Genomic DNA, 26866 nt, shown 5'->3' with positions numbered 1-26866 from the left:
TGCTTGAAATTAATCCTTTTGGCATAAAAGGTTTTTATTTGAGAAACAAAAGAAATCTTCTATTCTTTACACTTTTTTTTATTTTTTCAATAAACGTCTAAAATTTTGAAATTAAAAAACATTCCTTTTAGAGTAAAACCAATTTAATTTAAAACAATTTTAATAATTAACAAATTTTTCTTAAGAGGAAATTATTTTTATCTTTAATACATCATTTTTATCTGTGTGGATACAAAAATTTAATTAATTAACGATTTCCATCAAATTAGAATCAGAGAAATTTTCAATTTTCAATGAATAATTTTTCTTGTCAAACAATTAGAGTATCTAATTTTTACTGAAAATCAGTTTAATTGTTATGATTCTTAGTAAAATGTTGAATTATTTGAATTTTGTTGAAATTGTGAGAAAATGCCGTCAATGAAATTTTATTGATTTCAATTAAGTGCTAGACTTTTCCTTGATAAAGTAGTGATTTTTACCACTAAGAATGAGTAGAATTTCTTTGGTTTTGAAGAAAAGGGAAGGAAAAGTCGTTCGCTTAATTATAATCTGTGAAATTGTCGCTGTCTTTAAATTTAGTGTGTGTTCAAACACCGAAAGAAAAATATTCATGTTTCCAGAAGATTCCTCTTATTTTAATGCAAATTTTTTTCTTTATGGCTCAAAAAACTCTTATTTTTAGAGGATTATTCTTTACTTGAGAGGATAAAAACTAAAAAATACGTTTGAATTAAACATATTTTATCATTGAATTAAACGTAATTTTTATTGAATCAAACTTGAAACTTCTTTGATCAATAATGTATTAAATCAAAATTATTATATTTAATTCAAAAATAATTTTTTGATGAGTATAACGAACCTAATTATGTTTGATTCAAATATATTGTTTTCTCAGTGTGTACTCTCCAATGAAGAGTAATAGAGGGTCACAATCAAAGAACCGTTATAATTTTCTTAAGATCAAAATCATTGCTCTGTAAGTCAAAAATTAAACTGTTTTTAATCCGAATTTTTTGAGAAACATTCTGGTAATCTTTATACAAATGCGAAATGTTTTCAAGAAATCCTTTTTTTATTTAGAGGTCGAGAATTTTGAGTCTCAAAAACTTATAACCGGTTCTTTGATTGGGACCCTCAATATTCTTAATTTAAAAAGAAAAGAATTATAAAGAATTCTTGTGTCCAAATTCATTAATTGCATTATTTTTTTCCGTCTCCGACTTAAGTAAGCAGGTCCCTTTAAAAATACTAATTCTCCGAAGATTTGTTTGATTCTAGATCGTGGCTGTACGTCTTTTGTTCACGATGTCACGGTCGAGATGACACACCTTCGTGGGAGCCGAACGGATGGCGGAGAGCTTGTCCACAGCCGTTTTGTCCCAGTTACAGGAAATTCGCGAGAACCCTCTGCCTCTTTCTCCTGGGACTCCTCCTATGGGGCATTGTGTACTCGATTATCGGCGAAGATGCCGCACCAGGAGGTCCACTCTTCGGACTGGCAGCCCTCTGCATTGCCGCACACTTTGGAGGGTGGCTCATCTCCCTGACAACTCTTCCGGCTCTCGTCGGAATGCTGCTGACCGGAATCATTCTCCAGAATGTGGGACTGGTCAGCATAGACGGAAAATATAGTGTAGTCGTCTCCAATTTGCGGTAAGATTTTTCCGAAACAATACAATGTGATGATACCTACTTTTTTTCTATTTACTATATTTTTTATTCGATTCTTTTTGATTCTGAATCGAAATACCTAAAAACGCATATTTTAATGGATCATGTGCAGGTTTATTCAATGTATTTACATCTGAAATCCAAACTCTCGTAGCATTAACGAGTTTATAAGTGATCAAGTTTCTTGTCACGTAAATACTTGTGGCAACTTTTGTAATCGAAGCTCGAAGGTTTTGTCATTTCAATTCTTTATACTGACACATAAGGTCAAGGTCAGCACTCATTTAGAGAGTGATATAATGCTCGTTATTCCCATAGGCAAATTAGGCGCATGCAAATGCTGTTAGACTTTTGGTAAAATTAACTAGAATAATATCTGATAATTCCGTCTTTAATTCATTTATTTATTCTGTTCGTAGTTTAAAGTTAGTTTTTGTGTACGCCTTTCTTTTATTTTCTTTAAAAAATATTTTGTTTGACAAATCGAAATTAAGGTAGTTTTTCATGATATCAGAGCTCGAACTATAGGTCCGAGAATCCCGTAAAGGTCCATAAATTTGCTTCAAGTCCGTAAAAGTCAGTTTTTTTGAAAAAAGGTCCGTAAAGTCCGTAATTTGATAGAAAAAGGACGGAAAGTTCGTAAATTGTACGACACAATTTTGGAAATTTTGAAATAGTTAGAAATGATTGAAAAATTCAATTATTTTCAAGAAGTAATAAAATTCTTAGCAGATAAAAGTTTTACAAGAATTCAATTATATACAAATTTTTTTTATAAATTTCTTCTAAATAATTCAATTATTTTCATAAATAAGGAAATTTTTACAGGGATTCAATTATTTTTGTAAATAAAATCCTTTTATTAAGGCAAATTCAATTATTTTCGTAAATAATAAAACTGAATTTCAAGTATTTTTAATATACAATTTTAATGGAATTCCTCAAAAAGTGTAATTATTCTTAAAACTTTTATTAAAATTCGTCGAAAGAATTCAATTATTTAATCATTTGTTGATAGAATTCTTTATCAAAATTCAATTATTCAATAAATTATTTTTTTTATTTTTATAATTTGAATAGCAGAATTTTCTAATAAAAACTGATTTAAAAATGAATTTTACTTAAAATTTTGGATTATAATTGAATATTATAAAAGCATCATAGCGTGAATTTTTAGAAATAATTGAATTTTGAAAAGTTTTCATATTAGAAATCTTTGAAAATTTTAATTTTTCATACTTTTAACTAACAATTCTGTAGAAGAATTAATTTGTTTGAAAAAGATTAATTCAATTTTACTTGAAATTATGTTCTTGAAGTTTTTATTTATAATATATATTTAATTGAAGAATTTCCGAATAATTGAAATTCTGTAAAATTGAATTGTAAAAAAATGAATTTGAAAATTCTTTAAGAACTTTTTCAAAAATTATTAAAAAATAATGGATTTATAGAAGAATTTTAGTTAAGAACACTAAAAAAAATTTAATTTTGGAGAAATTACAAATTATTGCAGAAATTCAATTATTTTCAAAAATAATAAAATTCTTCGCAGACATTTAATTATAATAAAAAAAAAAATAACAATAAAATTTTTTTAGGAATTCAATTATTCTCATAAATAGTAAAACTCATCGTAGAATTTCAATTATTTTTAATACAATTTTAATCTAATTTCTCGAAAAATGTAATTATTCTTAAAAATTTTATTTAAATTCGTCAAAAGAATTCAATTATTTAAAAAAAAATTTTGATACGCAATTTTACGAAAACATTTAATTATTTTTATAAGTAATAAAAATTTCACAGTAATTCAATTATTTACAAATTTTTTACAAATTTCTTTGAACTAATTCAATTATTTTCATAAAAAATACAATTTTTTTTACAGAAATTCAATTATTTTTATAAATAATAAACTTTATTTGAGGAATTCAATTATTTTCATAAATTCAATTATTTTTAGAACTTTTGATGAAATTCTTTTGAACAATTCAATTTTAAGAAACATTAAATTATTCAATAAATAATTTATTTTTGTATGTAAATAATTGAATTCTAGTAAAATTTTCCAATAAAAATTGATTTAAAAATTAATTTCAGTTGGAATTTTAGATAATTGAATATTAAAAGCTTTGTAGCGTGAATTTTTAGAAAAAATTGAATTTTGAAATTAATTTTTTTGAAAAAGTTTAATTGAATTTTTTTCAAAGAACTTTTTCGAAAATTATTAAAAATAATAATTGATTTAAAGAAGAATTTTAGTTAATAATTTCTAAGTAATAATTTGATGATAGTTGTTGAAGAATTAGGAAGAGTAATAAAATAAGGAACTAATATGTGTATTAGGAAGAAGTTAGCCTGGAATATTGTTCCTAGTTTTTTATGAAAATTATAAATTTATAAATTAATGAAATTAAAAAATTGTTATAAAAATAGCAATACACAAACTTGAAAAATGTGTTTCCGAACGAAGATATACGAATGCATAGATGGAAAAAGCATTCTTTAAATTCTGCAAGGAAATAAAGAAAAACTGTTATATGTATACATTCCAAGCATTGAATTTGCCTTGGAGACCTGCGAAATACATTTCTTAGACGACACATGTAGAAAATAGGTGCATGGACCGTGAAATTCTCTCATTCTTTGTCAATGTCAAATATTTTAAACTCGCTTGAAAATCATTCAAAATATTTAGTTATTGAAGAAAAGTTTTCCCTTCAATACTCGAAATGAACACTTTTTAAAATACTTGTATGTACTACAATTAATTTTCATTAATTACTTTTTCCAAAGTAAAAAAATACTCCGATTGTGTAGGAAAATAATTTTCAGGAAAACTAGACTGACCTGGAAAAATAAAGAAAGAAAGAAAGAAAGAAAAAAAGAAAGATCGTAGAAAAAATATTCTCATATCAAATAAATGTACAATGTTTCAGGAACAAATGGAAGCTATTCACAAATTGAGAATTTAAATAAATCACGAGTATTATACAATTTTTTCTTAAATAACAAGTAATATGTGTGCGATAATCTTTTTTCACTCATTAGACCAATTTACGTATAACACATGATATGAATAATATTTGCCAACAAAGTAAAATAAACTTACATTTTTCATTTAGCAACACTTGAGTTGATTCGTTGCTTTTTCTTAGTTAAATAACGACTTGCTTTTACAGAAATGTTTATCTTTTCATTGAGTATGCAAATTGTACACATGACTATTATTATCTCTACAGAAACTTTTGTGCAGAATATTAAGTTAATTAGTTCACTTTGCAAACTTAACGAAACTACATAATAAAATATAATAATAGACTAGGAAAAAAAAGAGGAGGAGAAAAATAAAATAACAATTATTAATACTAGTTCACACTATAAAGTTAAAAGGCTAATTATTATATTTATATTGCAAATTTTACAATTAGTAAGAAATCTATTTTCTAATAATTGACACTCAAATTAATAACTCGATAGTTGTCCGTTAAACATGATGTAACATTCCGTATATGACTTTGTGTTTTACAATTGTTGTAATTACACACATTTGTAAGCCATTCATTTGACTTTAAACTTTGGTTAAACATTGTTAACACAAACTGAATCACATGTACTTGTACATTTGCAAGCAATTAGATTCGAATTTTCTTTCAAATATTGACATAAAAATTCCTTTAAAAATTTTATTCAATTAGCGTTAACTGCATGACATAAGGAAACTAGGATCTTCATAACTATTTTTCAAACATAATGTGATTTTTAATTTTAAACCTGACAATCACGAGAATCTAATTCATCTTTTGCCGATTGTTACAATCTGCTTCCGATTGTTACAACTTTTATAGATTTTCAATTAAAATAATTTTTATCAAGAAAAATTATCTTTAGAAATACTTCGTAAAAAATATATACTTTACCATAAATCTAATGGACATATTAAAGTATAATGATTTCGTCGGTGTTTTTTAATATGTATTGTAATCAAACGTGAATTATGTTACATAAGTTATAATATAATTGATAATTGTGTCTGAAAGTTTTGACTTGAGGTTATGCACTTGGTTTCAAAGTTGCAAACCGCATTAATAATAGTCATACTATATGTACTCTTTAACTAATAGGTGAATAAAAAAACCTAATTTTTTCATTTCTTTTTAAATTTGTTCAATTCTTTATAAATAATGAGTCACTTGAAAAATATTCACGGACAAAAGAGTTTTTAGTTATAGGTGCATCGATATAAACTGGAATTTTGGAAAATAACTTTCTTTACGATAAAACGGCTAAGTTTTTATCTTTAATATAGGTTTCCACTTATTTGAAATATGTGTGAAATGAGTATTTGTTTACGATTTTATCGAAGGTCAATCATAATTGATATACTTTGCATGATATCAAAATGGTATCAATGACATATTTTCCAATACAACTGCGTCGAATTTTTTTCAAATATTGGACAATATGACAATATTGTCCAATGTTCTATACAAAAAATTAATTACTCTTTAAATTTTATTCAAATTTTAAAAAATTCTTAGTTTCTTATTCTTTTATATGTCGTGATTGTATTCACTGGTTAAAAGACATTTTGAACACTTTAAAAAGATAAATATAACTTTGGAGCCGATTTTGAGTATTTAAGGTTCAATTTTGATATCTAAAATCGCTGCTGCCACTAAATTTGATTTTGTTTTTTTTATAATTCTAACTATTTTCATTTTCCAAAAAAATATTGATTCACTCTAAAAGTGATTCGATACAGAAGAAAATGTTTCTAATATATTCTAAAATTCGATTATTTATAAAAAATTACGAACGCAACTCTTCAGAAACTCAATTACTTAGCACTTTATTCATTTTACATTGCAATGTAAAAAAAGAAGATAATTTTTAAATTAAAATTTTCAATATTTAACAGAATAAAATCCTGTATTTAAAAGTTACAAAGTGAAAGTAAATAATCAATTCATGGTATTACGGAAGGTCCTGAAATTTTTATCATTCAGTTAGTGAATAAGTAAAAACATCTCTAACAACTATTGACTATTCAAAATATACGACAAACGTCTTGCAAATTATCCTAATGCTCTAAATAAGTAGAATGAGTGAAATGTCGTCTATTAAATCAAATTAGAGAAACTTTATATACTAATTTTAATAAAATTTTACTATTTTATTTAGAATTCTTACGTTTTTTACGCAAGTTTTAGTGTAAAATTACTAAGAATCAGAAGTAAATTTTACTAGAATTTAAATTATTACTTATGCTTATTAAGTTATAATTTTACAATTAAAAATTCAAAAAATAATTAAATTTTATATAATCGTAGGTAATCAATAATATAATAAATAAATTTATAATTATATTCATATAATTATATAATCACAAAATTATTCCTCATAAATTATTTAACAACTTCACTTAAAAATTCTAAAAATAATTGAAAATTTTTAGAGTTGCATTCTACATTTTTATACATAATTGAATTTTAAAAAGTTCTTTCAAATTGAAATTTTATAATGTTGGAAAAAACGATCTCCAAGAGGACATGTCAATTAAAAATTTCTCAATTTGACGTTTCGTTTTTTCCAACATTCTAAATAATTAACAAAGAAGGACGTTATCAAGATCATTCCATAGATTTATATTATTAGAAATTTTATAAATATATTTTTAATTAAAAATTCTCAAAATTTTTTTTAAATAATTGATTTGGAGAAGAATTTTATTTAAAAATTCTAGATAATAATTGAATTTAGTTAATAGTAAAAAATAAAAAAAAATAAGTTTATTTTACAATATTTATATAAATAATTAAATTTCAAAAGGTTTTGAATTGAAATTTTTAATTATCTAATTTCAATTAAAAATTCTGAAATAATTGAATTCAAAAAGGTTGTTTCAAATTGATATTTTAAATATTTTTAATTAACAATTCTTATAATTATGAAGAAGTTAATAACAGAAATATTTGTATTTAAATTTTCCAGAAATTAATTGAATTTTGAAATATATATTGAATTGAAAAATTTTCGAATATTCGAAATTTCGTAAAATATAATTTTAACCAAGTAGAGTTTAGAACTATATTTTAGATAAAATTTCTTTTTTTTTAAATAATTGAATTTTCAAAGAATTTTCTCAAAAAATTTTTTAAAATAATTGATTTAGAAAAGAATTTTACTTAAAAATTCTAGATAATAATTGAATTTAGTTAATAGTAACAATAATAAAATAAGTTTAGTTTAAAATTTTTATAAATAATTGAATTTTAGAATGTAGGTATATATAATTGAAACATTTTCGAATATTCGAAATTTAGTAAAATTGAATTGTAAACAAGTAGTTTGTAGTATTATTTTAGATAAACTTTTGTTATTTCTAAATAATGTAATTCTAAATAAAGAACTTTTTCAAAAATCATTAAAAGTTCTAGAAAATAATTGAATTTTATGAGTTTTGTTTATAATTTTTATAAACAATTAAATTTCAAATAGTTTTAAATTGGATTTTTAAATAAATTAAATTATAAATTGTTAAAATTCTGAAAAACTTAGTAATTGGAAAATTTTTGTTCAAAATTTTCAAAAAATTAGTTACATTTTTGAATATATATCAGGGAATTTAATATTTTAATTAGAAAATTTTTTCAAATAATCGTAATTTCGTAAAATTCAATTGTAATTCAGAATTATTTTATGTGAATTTCGAAAGTGGAAAAAATTCCTAGGAAAGGATGGAAATTCCAACAGGAAATTTCGATTGAAAATGAAAATTTTGATGAATCTTATTTTTATGGCTTTTGTACACTTTTTTCCATTTTTGTTGGCAGGAGAAGAAGAATATAAAATATTGTAAAACATATACACTGTAAAAAATTTAGGGAGTTGACGGTCACTGGAGTTGGGAGTGAAATTTTTCGAGTTAAAAATCAACTCTAAAAGGGAGTTAATTATTAAATTAACTCCCTTTTAGAGTTGATTTTTTTTTATTTTTTTGGGTGCGATATTTATAGAATCCTCTGGGGAGTTAAAATTTAACTCCCTTTTTTTTACAGTGTGAATAAAATATAATAAAGTGATAAGAATGTAAAAAGAAATTTTTTTTATAACTTATAATAGTTGGTAAGTGAGAAAAGTAAACTAAATAAGTGAATAATGAAGTTTAATTGAAATGTTTAATTTGCAGAAAAATCGCATTGGTAATCATATTGACGAGAGCAGGTCTGGATCTTGATCCGCGTGCTTTGAAGAGTATGAAAATAACTGTGCCAAAGTTAGGCCTAATTCCCTGGTTCGTGGAGGCACTCGTCGTGGCTGTGTTGACAAGGTACTTATTGAACTTGCCATGGATTTGGGGTTTTCTTCTCGGCAGCATAATCGCCGCCGTTTCGCCGGCAGTCGTCGTCCCCTGCCTCTTTCGACTGCGAGCCAAAGGATATGGAGTTGCCAAGGTACATTACAATTATTACAAGAATACTTTTGTCACTGTTTTAATGATGCATCTCTCTCAACCTCAAGTAGTATCGTCCCGTGAGACGTACGTGCTCTGTGCAGTTTGCGCCCTAACGCTTTCATTGGCTAACAAGCCAATGAAAAGCAAAGTGAGAAACATGACAAATATACGCAAATATACACATGGCTTGTTTCATTTCAACTTGAAATCTTCTTTCGAGAGTTTAGTAGGTACTAGCTGCCATTAGCATCGAAGAATGTGCCCTTTCTCTAAAGATCCTGTGGGATTATATATCCTCGCCATCCTCGCTCTTCATCCTCGAATTTTGCTAACGACCAAGTGTGCTTCAATCCAACTTCGTTTCGCGCGAAAACTCGAACCAACTTTTGTTCAGCACAAAAGGAATTATCTCCACAAAACCTTATTCCGCATTCACGCTTGTCACTATCAAATGCTAGAAACTTCGTTTATCATTTTTTTTTTAGTTTCTACTTCAATTAAATTTAGATTAATTTCATTGTTGTACATCAGAAAAATAATTAATTTCACAAAAAAGTCTTTTACAATGTTAAAAAATTCTATATTTAAATACACATTTTCAGATCCTCTCACTTCTCTTTTAATTATATTTCGAATTTTTCTTCTTCTTTTTTTTATTACTTTTTGACCTACTTCCATAGAATTGAAATTCATTAGATCTCTCTTTTGAAAATCTCGAGTTAGCCAAGTCTTATTAAATCCTATTTTACACAACGGCTATGTGTCTTATGTTTATATCTTCTTTTCATCTTCACTCTTACATGTGTACAGTTTTATTTGTAACAAGTTTTCTTCTGCAATGCTTAGAAGTAAAAATTCGAGAGGAATAAAAAGTCTGTCTCTGTGAAAATATTGGCCTGCTAGAGTGCTCATATCAACTATATGAGCTTTTAAAGAGAAATTTCTTTTTATAAAATCACTTTTTTTTAAAGTACAGGGATGCCACGCTTTTGCTTTTTTTCAAATTCCCTGACTTTTTCAGGTTAAAAAACAGAATTTTTTCAGGTTTTTCCAATAATTTTTCTACCAAATTAAATAACTACCTGATTTACAAACTTTTTCCTGATTTCCAGACAAAATTTTTTCTTTGACACTAAAGAAGTTTATTTTTAAATAAATAATCATTATTACTTTTTCAAAGAAATTAAGATTTTCAAAAGTTATAAACTATTGAAAATCTATATTTAATAACGTAATAATCACAGGCTTCGAACTCAATTATTTTATTTAAAAATTAGCAGAAAGTAGCTTTAAGACTTAAAAAAGTATCAAAAAATACTAAAAATTTACTATTGAAAAACTAAATTTTGCGACTAAAAAACTTTTATTTTAGACAATTCACAAAATTCTTAATTTTATTCTGTATTTTTCTGACATTTTCCTGATTTCCATAAAAAATTTTGTTTTTTTTCTGGTAGGAACTTCAATTCTAAATTTTAAACTTCAATTATTTTCCAAAACTTTTAGTTAGAAATTTTAGAATTCTTCAAAAATTCGATTATATTTTTTCAAAATAATTTTTAAGTAAGAAAATTTATTTTTTTAAAACATAAAATTTATTTCAATTAAATTTTACCAAATTTTTTATTAATTGGGAATTTAAATAAACATTTTTAATTTTTTTAATTTCTTCAATTAGAATTAAAATTTGAACCAATTTTAATTTAAAACCTTTTTCAAATTGTACAACATATTCTATAAAAATTCATATTTATAAGGCATTTAATATTCAATTATTATAATCTAAAATTTTAACTGTAATTTATATTTAAATCCATTTTTCTTCAAAAATTCTACGCGAATCCAATTATTTAAAAATTTAAATAAAAAGAAATGCGAAAATAAATAACTGATTGTTTCTTAAAATTGAATACTAAAAAAGAATTTTATCAAATAGAAAATAATTGATTTCTTTCGAAGAATATTAATAAAACTTTAGGAAAATAATTACATTTTTCGAGGAATTCATTTCAAATTGTATTCAAAATAATTCAAAAACGGTAAAAAAATTTATTATTTATAAAAATAATTGAATTCTAGCAGCGAATTTTATTATCTTTAAAAATAGTTGAATTCCTGCAACGAATTTTATTATTTATGAAAATAATTGAATTCCTGGGAAATATTTTATCATTTGTAAAAATAATTGGACTTTTTTTTTCATTTTATAAAAATTTAAAAGAATAATTCAAATACTTTGAATTCATTAAAATTGAATTAAAAATAATTGAATTTTTGCGAAGAATTTTATTAAAATTTTTGAAAATAATAATTGAATTTCTAAAGATAATTTTATTATTTATGAAAATGATTGAATTATTGTGAAGAAATTTATGAAAAATCTGAAAATAATTGAATTTCTGTGAAATTTCTATTATTTATGAAAATAATTGAATTCTTGTAACGAATTTTATTAAATTTTTTTAAATAATTAAATTCTTGGGAAAAATGTTATAATTTGTAAAAATAATTGAATTTTTGCGATGATTTTTATTACTTATGAAAATAATAATAATTTAACTATTATTTTTGAAAATTTCTTCAATCATTTGTAATTGCTTAATTAGATTTTAAGAATAAAAACAATAACTTTAGAATACAACAATTTTCCAGGATTCCGATCAAAATTCCCTAATTTTTTCAGGTTTTTTCAAGGTTTATAAAAATTGCCTGACATTTCCAGGTTTTTCAGGAATCCAGGTTTCCGCAGGTTGCGTGGCAACCTTGAAGTATCAAATTGATACCAAAAATTCGGATCAAACATTTGATCCACATTTTTGGTATCAGTTCGTTGCAATTTAACTGAGTTAACAGTGAAAAATTATATTTTTTCTTTTTAATTTTTTTTTTAATTTTTAATTTTCTTGATTAATGAGAATTAATAAGCGTACTTTAATTTTCAGGGTATTCCAACGTTAATTATTGCAGTGGCGGGCATAGATGATGCAGCCTCCGTTGCCATCTATGGAATCATCAAAAGTGTTATGTTTTCCCATGATGCTCTTTGGTATCAAATTCTTCAGGGACCGTTGGCCATTGTCGGTGGTCTGGGTTTCGGAATTCTCTGGGGATGGCTAGCGAAATATGTTCCTGAGAAAGGCGACGTAAGTTCCTCTTTCTTTGAACGCTCGAATAATAAAAGTCAATATATATTCTTACTTATTGCAGTGCTTTTAAATTTTATATAAAACTCTCTCTTCAATAACAATTTGTGAAACTTTTCAAGCGTTGATTGTTTCATTTTCAAATACTTTTTTCACTAATGTTTCTACTATGAAAATTTAATTAATAATAACTTAAAATTAACCTTCAGACAAAATTAACCTTATTTAGTAATTATTCATTTGTTTACTGATAATAATCAATAATTATTTTTCACTGATTAATGAACCAAAATCTTCCCATGCAATGAAAAAAATTAATTCTGAATTAAGATTAGATTTTAGAATATTTTCTACTAAATATACTAAATTTGAGAATAAAATTCCTAATTTGAGAATGACATTTTTTCGCTGTGGTATTTTATATAACTTATTCAAAGTCAGCAAGTGCAGTTGTGCAGCGAGTACGCAGCGAGTTTGTAGAGAGAAATATATAAAATATTTTTATTTACGTCAATAGAATACTTTGCAAATATGTGCAGGCGATTCCAGATGTCACTCGTTTCTCTCAGCAAAAAGAATACGTAGAATTTTATCCTATTTAATGCCGAGAATCGACAGACCGAAATGTTGGATTTGAGCAAACCCAAATAATCCCGAGCAAATGGATTTCATGATTGTATTCGAAACAAGGAAGTTAATTGAAATCAGAATTTTGACAAAGAAAGTTTTATATAAACTTTGATATTCTAGAATTAATAATTATATTTGCAATTATGAAAAGTTAACATTAAACTACCCTCGCAATTTACAACTGAAGATTTTAAAGTGAGATTTGATGAAAGTTGTCAAAAAAAAAAGTTTTCAAGCAGAATGATTTCTTTTTAAAAAGACAGAACATTTTTAAGAGAGTGATTAAGATCTAAAATAGTTGGAACGACTTCTCGCATGCATAAAAAATTCAATTTTCAACACGAAAGTTTAATCTCCAAAAATTTTTCATTTTAATTTTTCATTTTAAAATTATTATTTTTGCAATCAACAAAATTGAACTTTCTTGTACAAATGTAATAATTAAAATTTCTGACGATACTGTTTAAAGAAATTTTGTTGAAACTGTAATGGAATAATACTGAGAGAGTTGGATGTACTCGATAAAGTAGATAATTTTCTTTATTAGATTATTGAATCAGTTTGGTTGTGGCATTTAAGAGGGAACTCTCGTATTGAACCGACGAATCGAATTCAACAATTTAACGAAATGAATTCGAGTAACTGGATTTCAATGAAAATCAGGGTAGATTATGAAGGTTCAGGTTCTCTCGAAATCAACTACGAACTCACCTTTTCGTAATTAATGAAGCGTTGGTGTCATTATATAGCTTCAAGAGTTAATGTATAGATTCTGCAATCCTTCTGGTTCGAAAACTTTTTGGGGTACGTGGAGAACATAACAAAAGAGGAAAATAAACTTTTGTCTACAGTCTCTAGCTCTTGTTATTCTTTTTTCGAATGAAAGTATAATTTTTCAGTTAATATACATGTAAGCATAGAAAATTGGCAGAAAATTGGCATACAAACTCTTTTGAAAGTTGTAGTCGCGAAATAAGAAGAATAAAAATGAAAACATCGAGTTGATGCTTTTGGCCATCGAGGTAGCGTGGAATGGCAGTTGGGACAAAAGAGAAATTGATTCGTCGCAATTTGCTTCCGTTTCGACAAAGTGGCTCGTTCGAGGCGAAAGGGCTAGAACGCTAGAGGAGAGAACAAAGGAAAGGATGCCAGAAGAGAGAAGGATAGGAACTGGGCTAACAGGTCAGTTGGCATCGGCCATCTGCAGCTATTTTACTCGAAAATATAGAAGAGAATCTCGGTACTTGTTGGAACCCCTGCGAAATTCCTATCTGCTCACACGACTGATAATTCTGCTTAGTGTCAAATGCGAATTTTTAATTTTTCACTAAATTTAGAAAAGAGAAGACGAAAATTCTAAAGGACCAAGTAACAAAAACTGAAAAAGTTTCAACGAAATTCTCATGACATAGCAATGAACTTTTCTTTGATAAAATAGATGCGATGAAAAGTAATCCACGATAAAAACGAATTTTGGATTTAAAGTTGAAAAATGTAGATGAAAGAAAAATTTGTTGTCACTGGAAACTGATAGTGACTAAAGCAAGAAAAACCATCAGATAGAAAAATAGATTGCAAACCAAAATGCGTCGTTATTTATTGAGTATTTATGCAGGCAACCAAATAAAGATTTCCTGCGAAATTTTGTTTTCTAATTTAAAACAAATTCTTTCACTCTTCATAATGAATTTTAACATTAGTCTCACACAGGGCTCGAACTAGATCCGAAAATCCCGTAAAGGTCCGTAAATTTGTTTTAAGTCCGTAAAAGTCAGTTTTTTTGAAAAAAGGTCCGTAAAGTCCGTAATTCGTAAATTGTACAATATAATTTGGAGAATTTTAGACAAATTACAAATGACTGCAGAAATTCAATTATTTTCAAAAGTAATAAAATTCTTCACAGAAATTCAATTATTTTTAAAAATTTTAACGAATATCTCGTCAAGAATTCAATTATACCTTTAAAAATAGCAAAATTTTTCACCAAAAATTCAATTATTTTCAAAAATTTAAATAAAATTCTTTGCAAAATTTCTATTATGTTGAAAAGTTTTTCCCAATTCAATAATTTTCAATAGTCACTATTCTGATAAAATTTATCAGAATATTTTATTGAAAAAAATTTTTGATACAGTTCTACGAAAACATTTAATTTTTTTCATAAATAGTAAAATTTCATTCAGGAATTCAATTATTTTCATTGCAGAATTTCAAATATTTTTAATACCTACAATTTAAAATCAATTGTTCGAAAAATGCAATTTTTTAAAAAAAATTTATAAAAACTTGACGAAAGAATTCAATTTTAATAAACATTCATTAATTTAGAATAATAATAAAATTCGTTGTAATAATTCAAATTTTGTCATAAATAACTTTTAATTCGTCGCAGAAAATCAATTATTTTCAAAAACTTTCTAAGTAATTCTGCAAAAGAATTCAATTATCTTGATAAAAAACAAAATTCTTCACATAAAATCAATTATTTTAAGGAATTTTAATAAAATAGTTTTCCAATATTCAATTATTTTTAATATCTACTATTTTAATGAAACTTTCCAAAAAAATTCAATTATTTAAAAAAAAATTGTGATACAATTTTACGAAAACATTAAATTATTTTCATAAATAATAAAAATTTCACAGGAATTCAATTATTTACAAATTTTTTATAAATTTCTTCGCAATAATTTAATTATTTTCAAAAATAATAAAACTCATTACGTTATTTTAATCATTTTAATATTTTAAATAAAATTTTAATCGAATACCTCGAAAAATGTAATTATTCTTAAAAATTTTATTAAAATTTGTCAAAAGAATTCAATTATTTAAAAATTTATTTTATTTATTAAATTTATTTTTACTTTTTCAAATTTATTAATAATATTCTTTATGGGAATTCAATTTTAAGAAACATGCAATTATTCAATAAATTGTTTTCTTTTTGGATTTAAATAATTGAATTCTAGTAGAATTTTCTAATAAATAAAAATTGATATGAAAATGGATTTCAATTAAAATTGTAGATAATAATTGAATATTAAAAGCAATTTAGCGTGAATTTTTAGAAAGAATTGAATTTTGAAAAGGTTTCATATTTAAAAACTTTGAAAGTTTCATTTTTTCATATTTTTAACTAACAATTAAGTAGAATTAATTTTTTTGAAAAAGTTCAATTAAATTTTTTTTGAAATTATTTTATTTGTTTATTAGAATTTAATAATTATTTTTAATTTCATTTTTAATTACATTTCTTGAATGAATTCAATTATCAAGAATTTTAATGAAATTTCGAAAAAATTCAATCATCTTTACGGATAATAAAATTATTCTCAGGAATTCAATTATTTTCAGAAATTTTTATAAAATTTTTCGCAAGAATTCAATTATTTAAGAAATATCAATAAACTTCCTAAGAATTCAATTATTTTTTAAATAATAAAATTCATCGCAGAAATTCAATAATTTTTTAAAATTTTAATAATAATTTTTCAAGAATTCAATTATTTTTAATACACAATTATTTAAAATGATTTTGATATAGTTTCTTTATTAGAATTTAATGATTATTTTAATTTTTGTTTTTAATTATATTTTTTGAAAGAATTTTGTAACAAAATTTTAATGAAATTCTTCGGAAAAATTCAATTATCTTCACGGATAATGAAATTATTCGGAGAAATTCAATTTTTTTTTAGAAATAATAAAATTTTGACTGGGGTTTAACAATTGAATTCTAGTAGAATTTTCTCATAAACATTGATTTAAAAATGGATTTCAGTTAAAATTTTAGATTAAAATTGAAATTTAAATTCCGTAAATTTTTAGAAATAATAAAGTTTTGAAAAGGTTTCAGATTATAATCTTTGAAAATTTGAATTTTTCATGTTTTTAACTAACAATTGTATGGAATTAATTTTTTTGAGAAACTTAAAATGCGGATTTTTTTGAAATTATTTAAAGTTTTTATTTTCTAATATAATTATATTTTATAGAAGAATTTACAAATAATTGAAACTTTGTAAAATTGAATTGTAAACAAATGAATTAGAAAATTCTCAAAGAACTTTTTCAAAAGTTATTAAAAATAATACATTTATAGAAGAATTTTTTTATTTAAATTACAAATTTTTTTCAGTTAAAAACACGAATAAAAAATTTAATTTTGGAAAAGTTATCACTCGGTCATTTTTAATTATTATGAAACATGAAGAAAGCGATCACTCCGAGTCGATGACTCGGAGTTATCGATATTTTTATGTTTTATAGTTATGAAAAATTTAATTTATAGTTTTAAGTAAAATGTTCTGGTTATATTTTTGTCATTGGTCCGTAAAGTCCGTATTTTTAAATACTTTCACTGGTTCGAGCCCTGCAGTCACAATGTTTGAAAAGTACGACCAACTGTTAGACACATAAAAAAGTTTACATAGAAATGTTTTCACAAAGATGTTTTAAGATGAAAAATGTATACAACCGAAAGTAGTTACAATTCAAATCAAACTTTGCTTTGAGATACATTCTGTGAAAACAAAATTAAGTACGCTCTGGCACTGTGACATACCAACATACATTATATACATACGTACATACTATAATTCTTAAAGGATATGAATTTCGCATGGCAAACGAAGTTTCTATCTCTTACCAGAAGCTATTTTCGATGAAAAATCGATAATCTGAGAAGCGAAACCTTCGATGCTCTGCATCGTCCTAGAGAATACAAGAAGATCACATTCCAGGAAAAAGGATAGCATCTGCAATTCTGAATATGCAAGTGTGGAGCACCGGGGAAGACGCAGAAAAAGGAAGAAAATATAAAGATAGAATTCGAGAAAAGGGAAAAGTACCGACGAAAGAAAATGGAAGGAGAGAAAAACAACTTTAAAAATGTGTTCTGTCTATACTAACACAAGCAATAATTCAAATTGTCATGATTGTAGAGAAATAAATATAATACAACAATAGAGACCACTAGATTGCTAATCGTAGAGGAGACTCGAACACCTGTAATAATCGAATTCAACATTATAAATTTATTCGAGTTGAAAAACGATATGAAATTCCTCTCAATATAAATTTACCGCATATCATTGATTTGTCGCGTTTCAAGCTTGTACATCGACATGCATACAAATTATCTCTTTTTTTATATTTCTACTGTTCTGAGTTTGATCAGTTTGAGTTTGATTATCGCCACCTTTTATGAAAATTAAATTGGAGAATTATTTTTGTACAATATTTTTCTGTGTGAGAAAAAATCTTTGCGGCTTAGGTGTTTGGTAATAATTTGTTTGAATGTTACAGCCTTTTATGGTGCCCATGAGGGTGCTAATGCTGTTAGGAGGAGGACTGCTTGCAGTATTTGGAAGTGAACGAATTGAACTTGGAGGCGCTGGTCCTTTGGGTGTAGTAGCGGCAGCTTTTGTGAGCTGCTATTTTTGGGAAAAACAAGGCTGGGAAGTCGAAGATGTGAGTAACTGTATAAATACTATAAATACACATTTGTCCTCTGATCAGTTGCTAATTATATATACCTAACAATTATATATAGTGACAGCATCAAGTTCAAACAAAAGGCTATATCTGTGCGGAATTTTAATAACTGATACTAGTCTAACCTATGTAATCAGTCCTCGGATGGACAATAAGGCGCAAACAGAGCCGCTTTAGTCGATTAAAAAATTAAAAATACAAAAATTTAATTTTCTATTTTTTTGACTTTTCATTAATCTATAAAAATTCAGAATAAATGAGAAATTATTTGTAATAGTTAAAAACTACTTTTTATACATCTATAGGACTATATTGAAAACATCCACCGGTATTGCTAGCAGAAAAAAATTATTTATGTACACAAATCCCCTCTCCATTACCGCAATATTCGTCATTTGCTTAAGGCTATCCAAATCTCTAACTTGGCTTACATATACTAAGTTATGTGTATCTCCTTCCAACAGAATGATAATTTATGATAACCATCGTGCAGGCTACAGGAGACAAAATCCTTCTTGTGAGAGAAAACAGTAACTTTTCAAGTTTAGAAACTGTCTTGAATAAATCCTACGTCCAAATCTCTTCTTTCTCTACTTCTTTCGAGTTTCTTCCTGAAATTTACAATAATTAATTTGCAGAACAAACTTCAAGAATAAAAAATAAACTTTCCAAGTTTCAGAAATAGCCATTTGTATATATATTAGCAAATTGTCACTTTATGCGAATGAAATGATGTAAATAATATTCGCCTTATATACAAAATATAATTGAGATTTTATCTCATCGCTTCCTGTGGGAACAAGATTGATGATCTACTGATCTTTTCACTTCAAGTCTTGTGTGTTTTCTTGCAACTTTTGCAAGTATCAATTATCTTTTTTATTCGCGTTTTCGTTTTTACAGCCTTGAAATATCGGCAATGCACTTTCGTGTCGTCAATCTATCATCCACAACTATAAGCTCTTGTGACATATTCGTGGCTTCTTCCCTCAACTAAGGTTTCGAAACATCTTTGCGCATTTTAGCAAAGGCGTCTTTAACTTTTTCTCTGTAGGAAAGCATTTCTTATGTCGTAAAAGATGCTATGCGCTATAATGTCAGAGTCTTGACTCAAATAATTCCTTATACAAAAAGGAGACATTTTAATATTATATTTAATTTACTCTTGTTTCAAATTTTCTTCTTGATAAAAAATTGCTCCTACGTGGTCACCAATTATTAAACTCAAAAAATTACAAATTTGATTCAAATAAAAATTCTCTCGGTGAATAAAGACAATTTTTAACAAAATAGGTTTAAACAAATTTGATCGAAAAATAAGCATTTTTGGACAGTTTTACGATTTAAATTAAAAATTAACACTTTTACATAATTTTAGAGTTTTTTTGAAAAAAAGAAAGTGGTATTAACCAAAATAAAAAAAGTTCCTTTGCTCTGCAGAAAAATAAAAATAGTTCGTGCGACAACGAATTCCATATTATAATTAAATCTACTTGTTTTATAGCCGGTACTTTATCTTCATCTTTGACGGATGTTCTCAATTTACCTTTAAATTATTGCAGTGTCCATTATAACGATCTTGATTTGCGAATCATAAGATTTTCTAATCCTTGAAACAAATGATTAGAAGGCAAAATCTATTTTAAGAAATTTAAAATAAAAGTATACGCATTGTATACATTTGTTTGTGTAATTAAATATTCATATACGGAGAAAAAGATTTAAGTCTTCCTCTTTATAATACAATTGTTATGCATGAAGAGATGGAATAGATTTTTTAGCTGCATACAATAGCGTTGTATTTTCGAATTTTCAAATTTTTAAAGTAGAAAATGTCCAAGGTGATTCTCATTATTTGTTTTCTAATTTTTTCTAGGATAAGTGTGTAAAGAAAACATTTTAAGGTTATTTGATCTTATTACTCCCGGAGGAATTTTATATAAAAGAAATTACTTATAAGTTATATTGCAAAGCAATTTGTAAAAAAGGTATTTTCATTTGCACGTGAAGGCCGAGAATGTTGTCCCAAGGGAACTACATATTCCGCATAGAGAAAAAAATTTTAGTTGCTTTAGCTAACATTTAGCTAACCCGGAAACTAAAGTCAATTGCTATTATGTGGATAGTATCCCTAGACAGAGTTGCCACAAAAATTTCATTTTGTTTCCCCTGATTTCCAGACCAAATTTTGAATTTTTCCTAACCCCAAAGAATATTTTGATTCACTATCAAAATTATTAGATACTAAAAAAATGTTCTATTACATTTTATTTACGAATTTCTTTAATTGCAAAATTATTCGAAAACATTAATATGTTCATTTTTCAATAAATATTTAATCATTATTATTTTTCCATAGGAATTAAGATTTTTAAAAATTTCAAATTCAAACCTTATTCTTGAAATTAAACAACTTATAAATTGTTATAAAACATGAAGATATCGATCTCTTTCTTCATGTTTTATATAAATTAAGTATGACTGAATGATAAAACCATTATTTTATATTATAAGAATATTGTTAACTTCTTCAAAATTAATTTCATCATTTCAATTCAATTACTATTTTATAGAATTTTTAACTAAAATTCTTCTCTAAAATCAAATATTTTTAGTAATTTTTGAAGTTCTTTGACAATTTTCAGATCCATTTGTTTACAATTCAATTTTACGAAATTTCGATTATTCGGAATTTTAATTTTATTATTTATGGAAATAATTCAATTATTGTGGAGAAATTTAAAAAAAAATTTGTAAATAATTGAATTCCTACATAAAATTTTTAATATTTATGAAAATAATTAAATATTTTCGTAGAATTGTATCAAAATTTTTTAAAAATAATTAAACTCTTTTGGAAAACTTTATTAAAATACTAGATATTGAAAATAATTAAATTGAAGAAAATTCTTGAAAATAATTGAAATTTTGCCAAGAATTTTTTTTAAATTTCTGAAAATAATTGAATTTTGGAGAAAAATTTTATAATTGAAATTTTAACGAGAATTTAAAAAAATGTTTGAATATAATAGAATTTCTGCAAAGAATTTTATTGCTTTTGAAAATAATTGAATTTCTGCAATCATTTGTAACTTCTACAAAAATTCAATTTTTTCAAAAGAATTAATTCTACAAAATTGTTAATTAATACTACCTATGAAAAATTCAAATGTTCAAAGATTTTAATTTGAAATCTTTTTAAAATTCAATTATTTTTAAAAATTCACGCTATAATGCTGATAATATTCAATTAATATTTAAAATTAAAACTAAAATTCATAACTAAATCAATATTTATTAGAAAATTGTACGAGAATTAAATTATTTAAATACAATAATAAATAATTTATTGAATAATTGAATGTTTCTTAAAATTGAGTTCTCATAAAGAATTTCGTCAAAAGTTCTGAAAATAATTGAATTCTTTGACGAATTTTAATAAAATTTTTAAGAATAATTACACTTTTCGAGGAATTCCATTAAAATTGCATTAAAAATAATTGAAATTCTCAGATAAGCTTTATTATCTATGAAAATAATTGAATTCCTTTGGAAAATTATATTAAAATATGCGATAGATACCTATTGAAAATAATTGAATTGTGGATAATTTTTTAAAATAATTGAAATTTTGCCATAATTATTTATAAAATATAATTGAATCCTTGTAAAAAATTTTATTATCTATGAAAATAATTGAATTAGTGCGAAGAAATTTATAAAAAATTTGTAAATAATTAAATTACTGTAAAATTTTTATAAAAATTTAAATAATTAAATGTTTTCTTAAAATTGTATCATAATTTTTTTTAAATAATTGAATTCTTTTGGAAATTTTAATTAAAATATGTTATAGATGTTAAAATCTTTGAATTGCGGATACTTTTTAAAAATAATTGAAATTTTGCCAAGAATTTTATTAAAATATTTGAAAATCGTAACATGCGTTTTTTGTGGGACTGCTAATTATTAGCTAGCGTGAAAATATTTACGTAGAATAAATAAAAAAATTCTCACTCATGGAAAATAAAATTATATTCACCTATGAAATACTTTTTTCTTAAATGAAAAAAAACCTGAAAAAAAATCTCCCACCAAAGAAAATAAGTTAATAAAATATTTTACTAACTTTTCTTCTTGGTAAGATTTCTTCTCAAGTTATCGATGTTTAAATGAATTCTTTAAAATAATTAGATAAAATTCTCACATAATAATTAGATTAATTAGTAAAAGATTACTTTTGACATCATTTTGGTCTCTTTGCACTTTCTTAAATTTTTAATTCTATTAATTAAACACGATTCTCAGTGCAGTATGAACTCATAAGAGATTTTCAATTTATTTTTATCTCCGTTATTCCCTCTCTGATATAGTATATTGTTAATTAATAATTATATTATTTGTTTCAATATTCATGAACATTTTTAAGTACTCTTTTATATGTATAGTAATTTTTTGAGAAACTTTTTTTATTCCTCAGCTTTTATTACTTGATGTCTCTAGTATTAAAACTCTAATAACTGTTTTTAATTTTATTGTTTTTCATTATCTATCTGCTATAATAAGAAGAAGAAATAAATTTGTGTTCGCAATATTGAAATATTTCAATTTAGTCATGTAAATGCAATAAAAGTTTTAATGAAATTGGCGATATTATTATTAATCTTTCGAGCATTTTATTTTTTGTAGGTTTGATTATAAGGGGTCGTTCGCAAACTACGTCACACTCCTAGGGAAAGGGGCTTTTGCTGGAAATTTTTTTTAGTTTTATATGTAAAAAATGTGATGAAAGAGGGAGGGGTCTAAAATATCGTGACCTAGTTTTTTAAAGTCAAAGTGACTGCATAACAAATATATTTTTGTTTATAAATGTTTATAAAATTGTTTATATAAATGTTTATAAATGTTTATAAAATTGTTTATATAAATGTTTATATAAATGTTTATAAAATTGTTTATACACTGAAAAAAAAAACTAGTAGATTTGACTACTTTTTAACTACTCTACGTAATTCAATAGGTCCTCAACTGAATTCAAATAGTTGTACTAACTGTCATAAAAGCAGTTAAGACAACTAAGAATGTAGTTGGTTGAATGTGATTTAGTAGTTTATTTGACTAACTTTAAAGTAATTATAACAACTAAGATTTTGGTAGTAGATTTTACTACTTAAAGTAATTCGATAGGCTTTAACGACATTTTTGTTGTAGAATTAACTATTATTTTGTTTTTAAATCTACTACTTTAAGTAGTAGGTTTTACTACCTAAAGTAATTCGATAGGCTTTAACGACATTTTTGTTGTAGAATTAACTATTATTTTGTTTTTAAATCTACTACTTTAAGTAGTAGGTTTTACTACCTAAAGTAATTCGATAGGCTTTAACGACATTTTTGTTGTAGAATTAACTATTATTTTGTTTTTAAATCTACTACTTTAAGTAGTAGATTTTACTACCTAAAGTAATTCGATAGGCTTTAACGACATTTCTGTTGTAGAATTAACTATTAAAAGTAGTTAATGATCTGTTTTATAAAGTAAAAATTAACATCTTTTTGTTTTTGTCAGCAACTACTTAAAAGTAGTAGAATTATTTATTATTATTTATTAATTATTATTATTACTGAAATTCATTTTTCATCTCCTCTAGCATTCCTATTGGTCACATATACTTTATAATTTTCAACACTTATGTACATAATGGAGAAAAATCCTCAAACGCCGGGGATTGAACGCACGACCCTAACATTCGCAAACCGATAACCTAACCACCTAACCACGCTCGCACGCTACGATGGTCTGCATGAAACCTGATGACATTCTTGACATAGATCAACCGACAACTGTAGTTCATTTTACAATGTAATGTAGTAGTATTTACTACTTTTACTAGTTCTTTTTATCTTCTTTAAATTCTTATTTCTGAACTTTGCTTTATTTAAAAATGCTGTTCAATCCTTTCTAATTACTTTAAGTAGTACAATCTACTACTCAATGTAGTAAAACTTAAGTTCAAAAAGTTAAAATTATCTATTATTTTCTCACCAAAACTACTGCATTGTGTAGTAGATTTTGCTACTTAGAGTGGTTCGATAGGCTTCAACAATATTATTCATTTATTTTTATTACTCTAATGTTGAAGTCAAATCAACTACTATAACTACATAAAAGTTGTAAAGTCTATTACACGAAAAAGGTTTGACTAATAAAAAAATTAGTTCCCTCTACTACTTCACGATAGTCAGTTGTGCAAGTCACGTGTTGTTTCAAATTCAACCGTATAAATTCTTTAATTCAACAATTTGGTGTTAACTATATTAAAGTAGTAAAATTTACTAGTTAAGAAAGTGTTACGTTACTTACAAAAGTAGTCCCTTTTACTACTTTCTATTTATTACTATAAAATTGTTAAATTTACTACTTATGAAATGTTGAGTAAACTATTATCTTAGTTGTTCTTACTTCAGCACTGTAGTCAATTCTACAACTTACCTGTTGTTAAAATTTAACTACATATATTAGTAGAATCAACTACTATTTATCAACTACATAAAAATAGTTAAATTAACTACGCAAACCGGGTTAGACTAACTAAAAAAGTAGTTGTTTTTACTACTTTTCACTTAACTACCCAAAGGTAGTTGAATTTGTCAGCCTAATTTTTTTCAGTGTATAAATGTTTATAAATGTTAAAATAAATTTTTAAATACAAAAGAAATTTTAATAAAGTGCAATTAGACTTATAGAAGTATTTTTCGCTAAAACAGTTTTCTTTTTATTTTAGAATCCAGTAGCTACTGCCTTTGAAATATTCTGGATGATCTTTGAGCCAATTCTCTTTGGAATCACGGGAACTCAAATTAAGATCTCCGAATTGGAGGAAAGCACCGTTTACCTGGGACTTGGTTGCCTCGCTGCAGGGATTATAATTCGCATATTAGCAACGATCCTCGTGGGAATTGGTTCGAATTTAAATATGAAGGAAAAAGTGTTTATTGCCATTTCTTGGATGGCGAAAGCCACAGTGCAAGCAGCTCTCGGTCCTGGCACACTCGACTGTATTGATGAGAAAAACGAAGAGCAAGTTCATCACGCCGAAACGGTTTTGACAATTTGCGTTCTATCAATTTTACTCACCGCACCTGTAGGAGCCATTATAATATCATTATCGGGACCAAAACTTTTGAAAAAGACTTCGGCACCAGTGGCCGTGACAGATGGCTGGAGGACACGCCGACCTTCAATTCGTGATATTTCAATCATCAATGAAGATCCTGACTTAGAAGAAACTGCCGAGAATGGAAATAGAGTCGAGAATGGAAAAGCCTGATATAAAGTTGCTGATGGCTTTTACCTATATATACTTCTATATACATATGCTCTGGAAAAAATCAAATTTAAATCCTCTCAAAAAGATTTCATAAAAGTCCTCAATATCCTTTTGAAAATCGATTCTTCAAAACCAACTTACACCTAGTAAAAATTTTACTCCCATTTACAATCTAATTTAGCAGGAATCATATAAAATAACCAGTATTTAATTTTAATCTTTTTCGAGTTGATTTTTATCAAGAAATTCTCAGAAAGTTTTACTCACAATTTCAGTAGACTATAACTTTTCGAATTGTACATATTGAAATGTAATGAAAGAAAAAAATTCATCAGTGATTTTTTTTTTTTTTTTTTGAAAATGCGATTTAGATAATAAGGAAAGAAAGTCAGAATTTATAATATGAATAATATAGAAACAATTTTTTTAAAACAACGAAAACCTGAAATCAGAGATTTACAACTGATATTTAAAACACATATCGACTGTATAAATTAAAAAAATATTTTTTCTATATAACTTTTAAATTCTAAAATCATGCAATGATGTAAAAAATAATGAAAGCGTCAATTACGTTTTATATGCGGAATAAGTATGTTGAAATGAACGTAAATGAAATTAATAATTAATGAAAATGTGCTTTGAGCTTAAATATAAGTTCTCTTGGAGAAAGGTATGATATAAAAGAATGAGATTCTTACAATGTATAGACACATATAATGAAAGTTACAAATCATTATTAGAGTATATATATATTATGTATCTTGATCTGAACGTGAAAGAAATATAATTAGGGGTGTTTCATTTGATCATAAAAAGACTTCTAATTCTTAATCTTTTCTGAGTCTTTATACATATACATATATGTATATGTACCTTATATATAAGTAATAGATCTTCGGAAATAACGCAATACACTATATATATATAGTATTTTATGTAGATAAATATACATATATTCTTTTAACTCTTCTGTATAGTAGTGAGAATTGTAACAAATTATTTGAAAACTGTCAATTTTTATTTTTCAAAAATTGAGTATATGTATAGTGAAATTGCGATAAACTCTGGAATAAGGATGTGATAATTGTTAAATAAAAGTAATTTTTCACTATACTGAAGCT

General features: G+C 25.2%; 1 protein-coding gene across 1 annotated transcript in view; it reads left to right on the top strand.

The window, feature by feature from the left end:
* The window catches only part of LOC122501624 (sodium/hydrogen exchanger 9B2), a 32037-nt gene extending 5192 nt beyond the window's left edge, over positions 1 to 26845 (top strand). Inside the window, exons 2-6 of the mRNA XM_043611236.1 lie at positions 1285 to 1659; positions 8873 to 9137; positions 12082 to 12282; positions 18223 to 18387; positions 25197 to 26845. Of these exons, the coding sequence (XP_043467171.1) occupies positions 1285 to 1659; positions 8873 to 9137; positions 12082 to 12282; positions 18223 to 18387; positions 25197 to 25742 (1552 nt within the window). The 3' untranslated portion in view covers positions 25743 to 26845. The remainder of the gene's footprint in view (positions 1 to 1284; positions 1660 to 8872; positions 9138 to 12081; positions 12283 to 18222; positions 18388 to 25196) is intronic.
* Positions 26846 to 26866: the final 21 nt, after the last annotated feature.

The sequence above is a fragment of the Leptopilina heterotoma genome, unplaced genomic scaffold (genome assembly GCF_015476425.1).
Source record: "Leptopilina heterotoma isolate Lh14 unplaced genomic scaffold, ASM1547642v1 Lhet_212, whole genome shotgun sequence".
NCBI lineage: Eukaryota > Metazoa > Arthropoda > Insecta > Hymenoptera > Figitidae > Leptopilina > Leptopilina heterotoma.
Note: the sequence above shows the minus strand (reverse complement) of the source record. Positions and strands in the feature narration are given on the sequence as shown.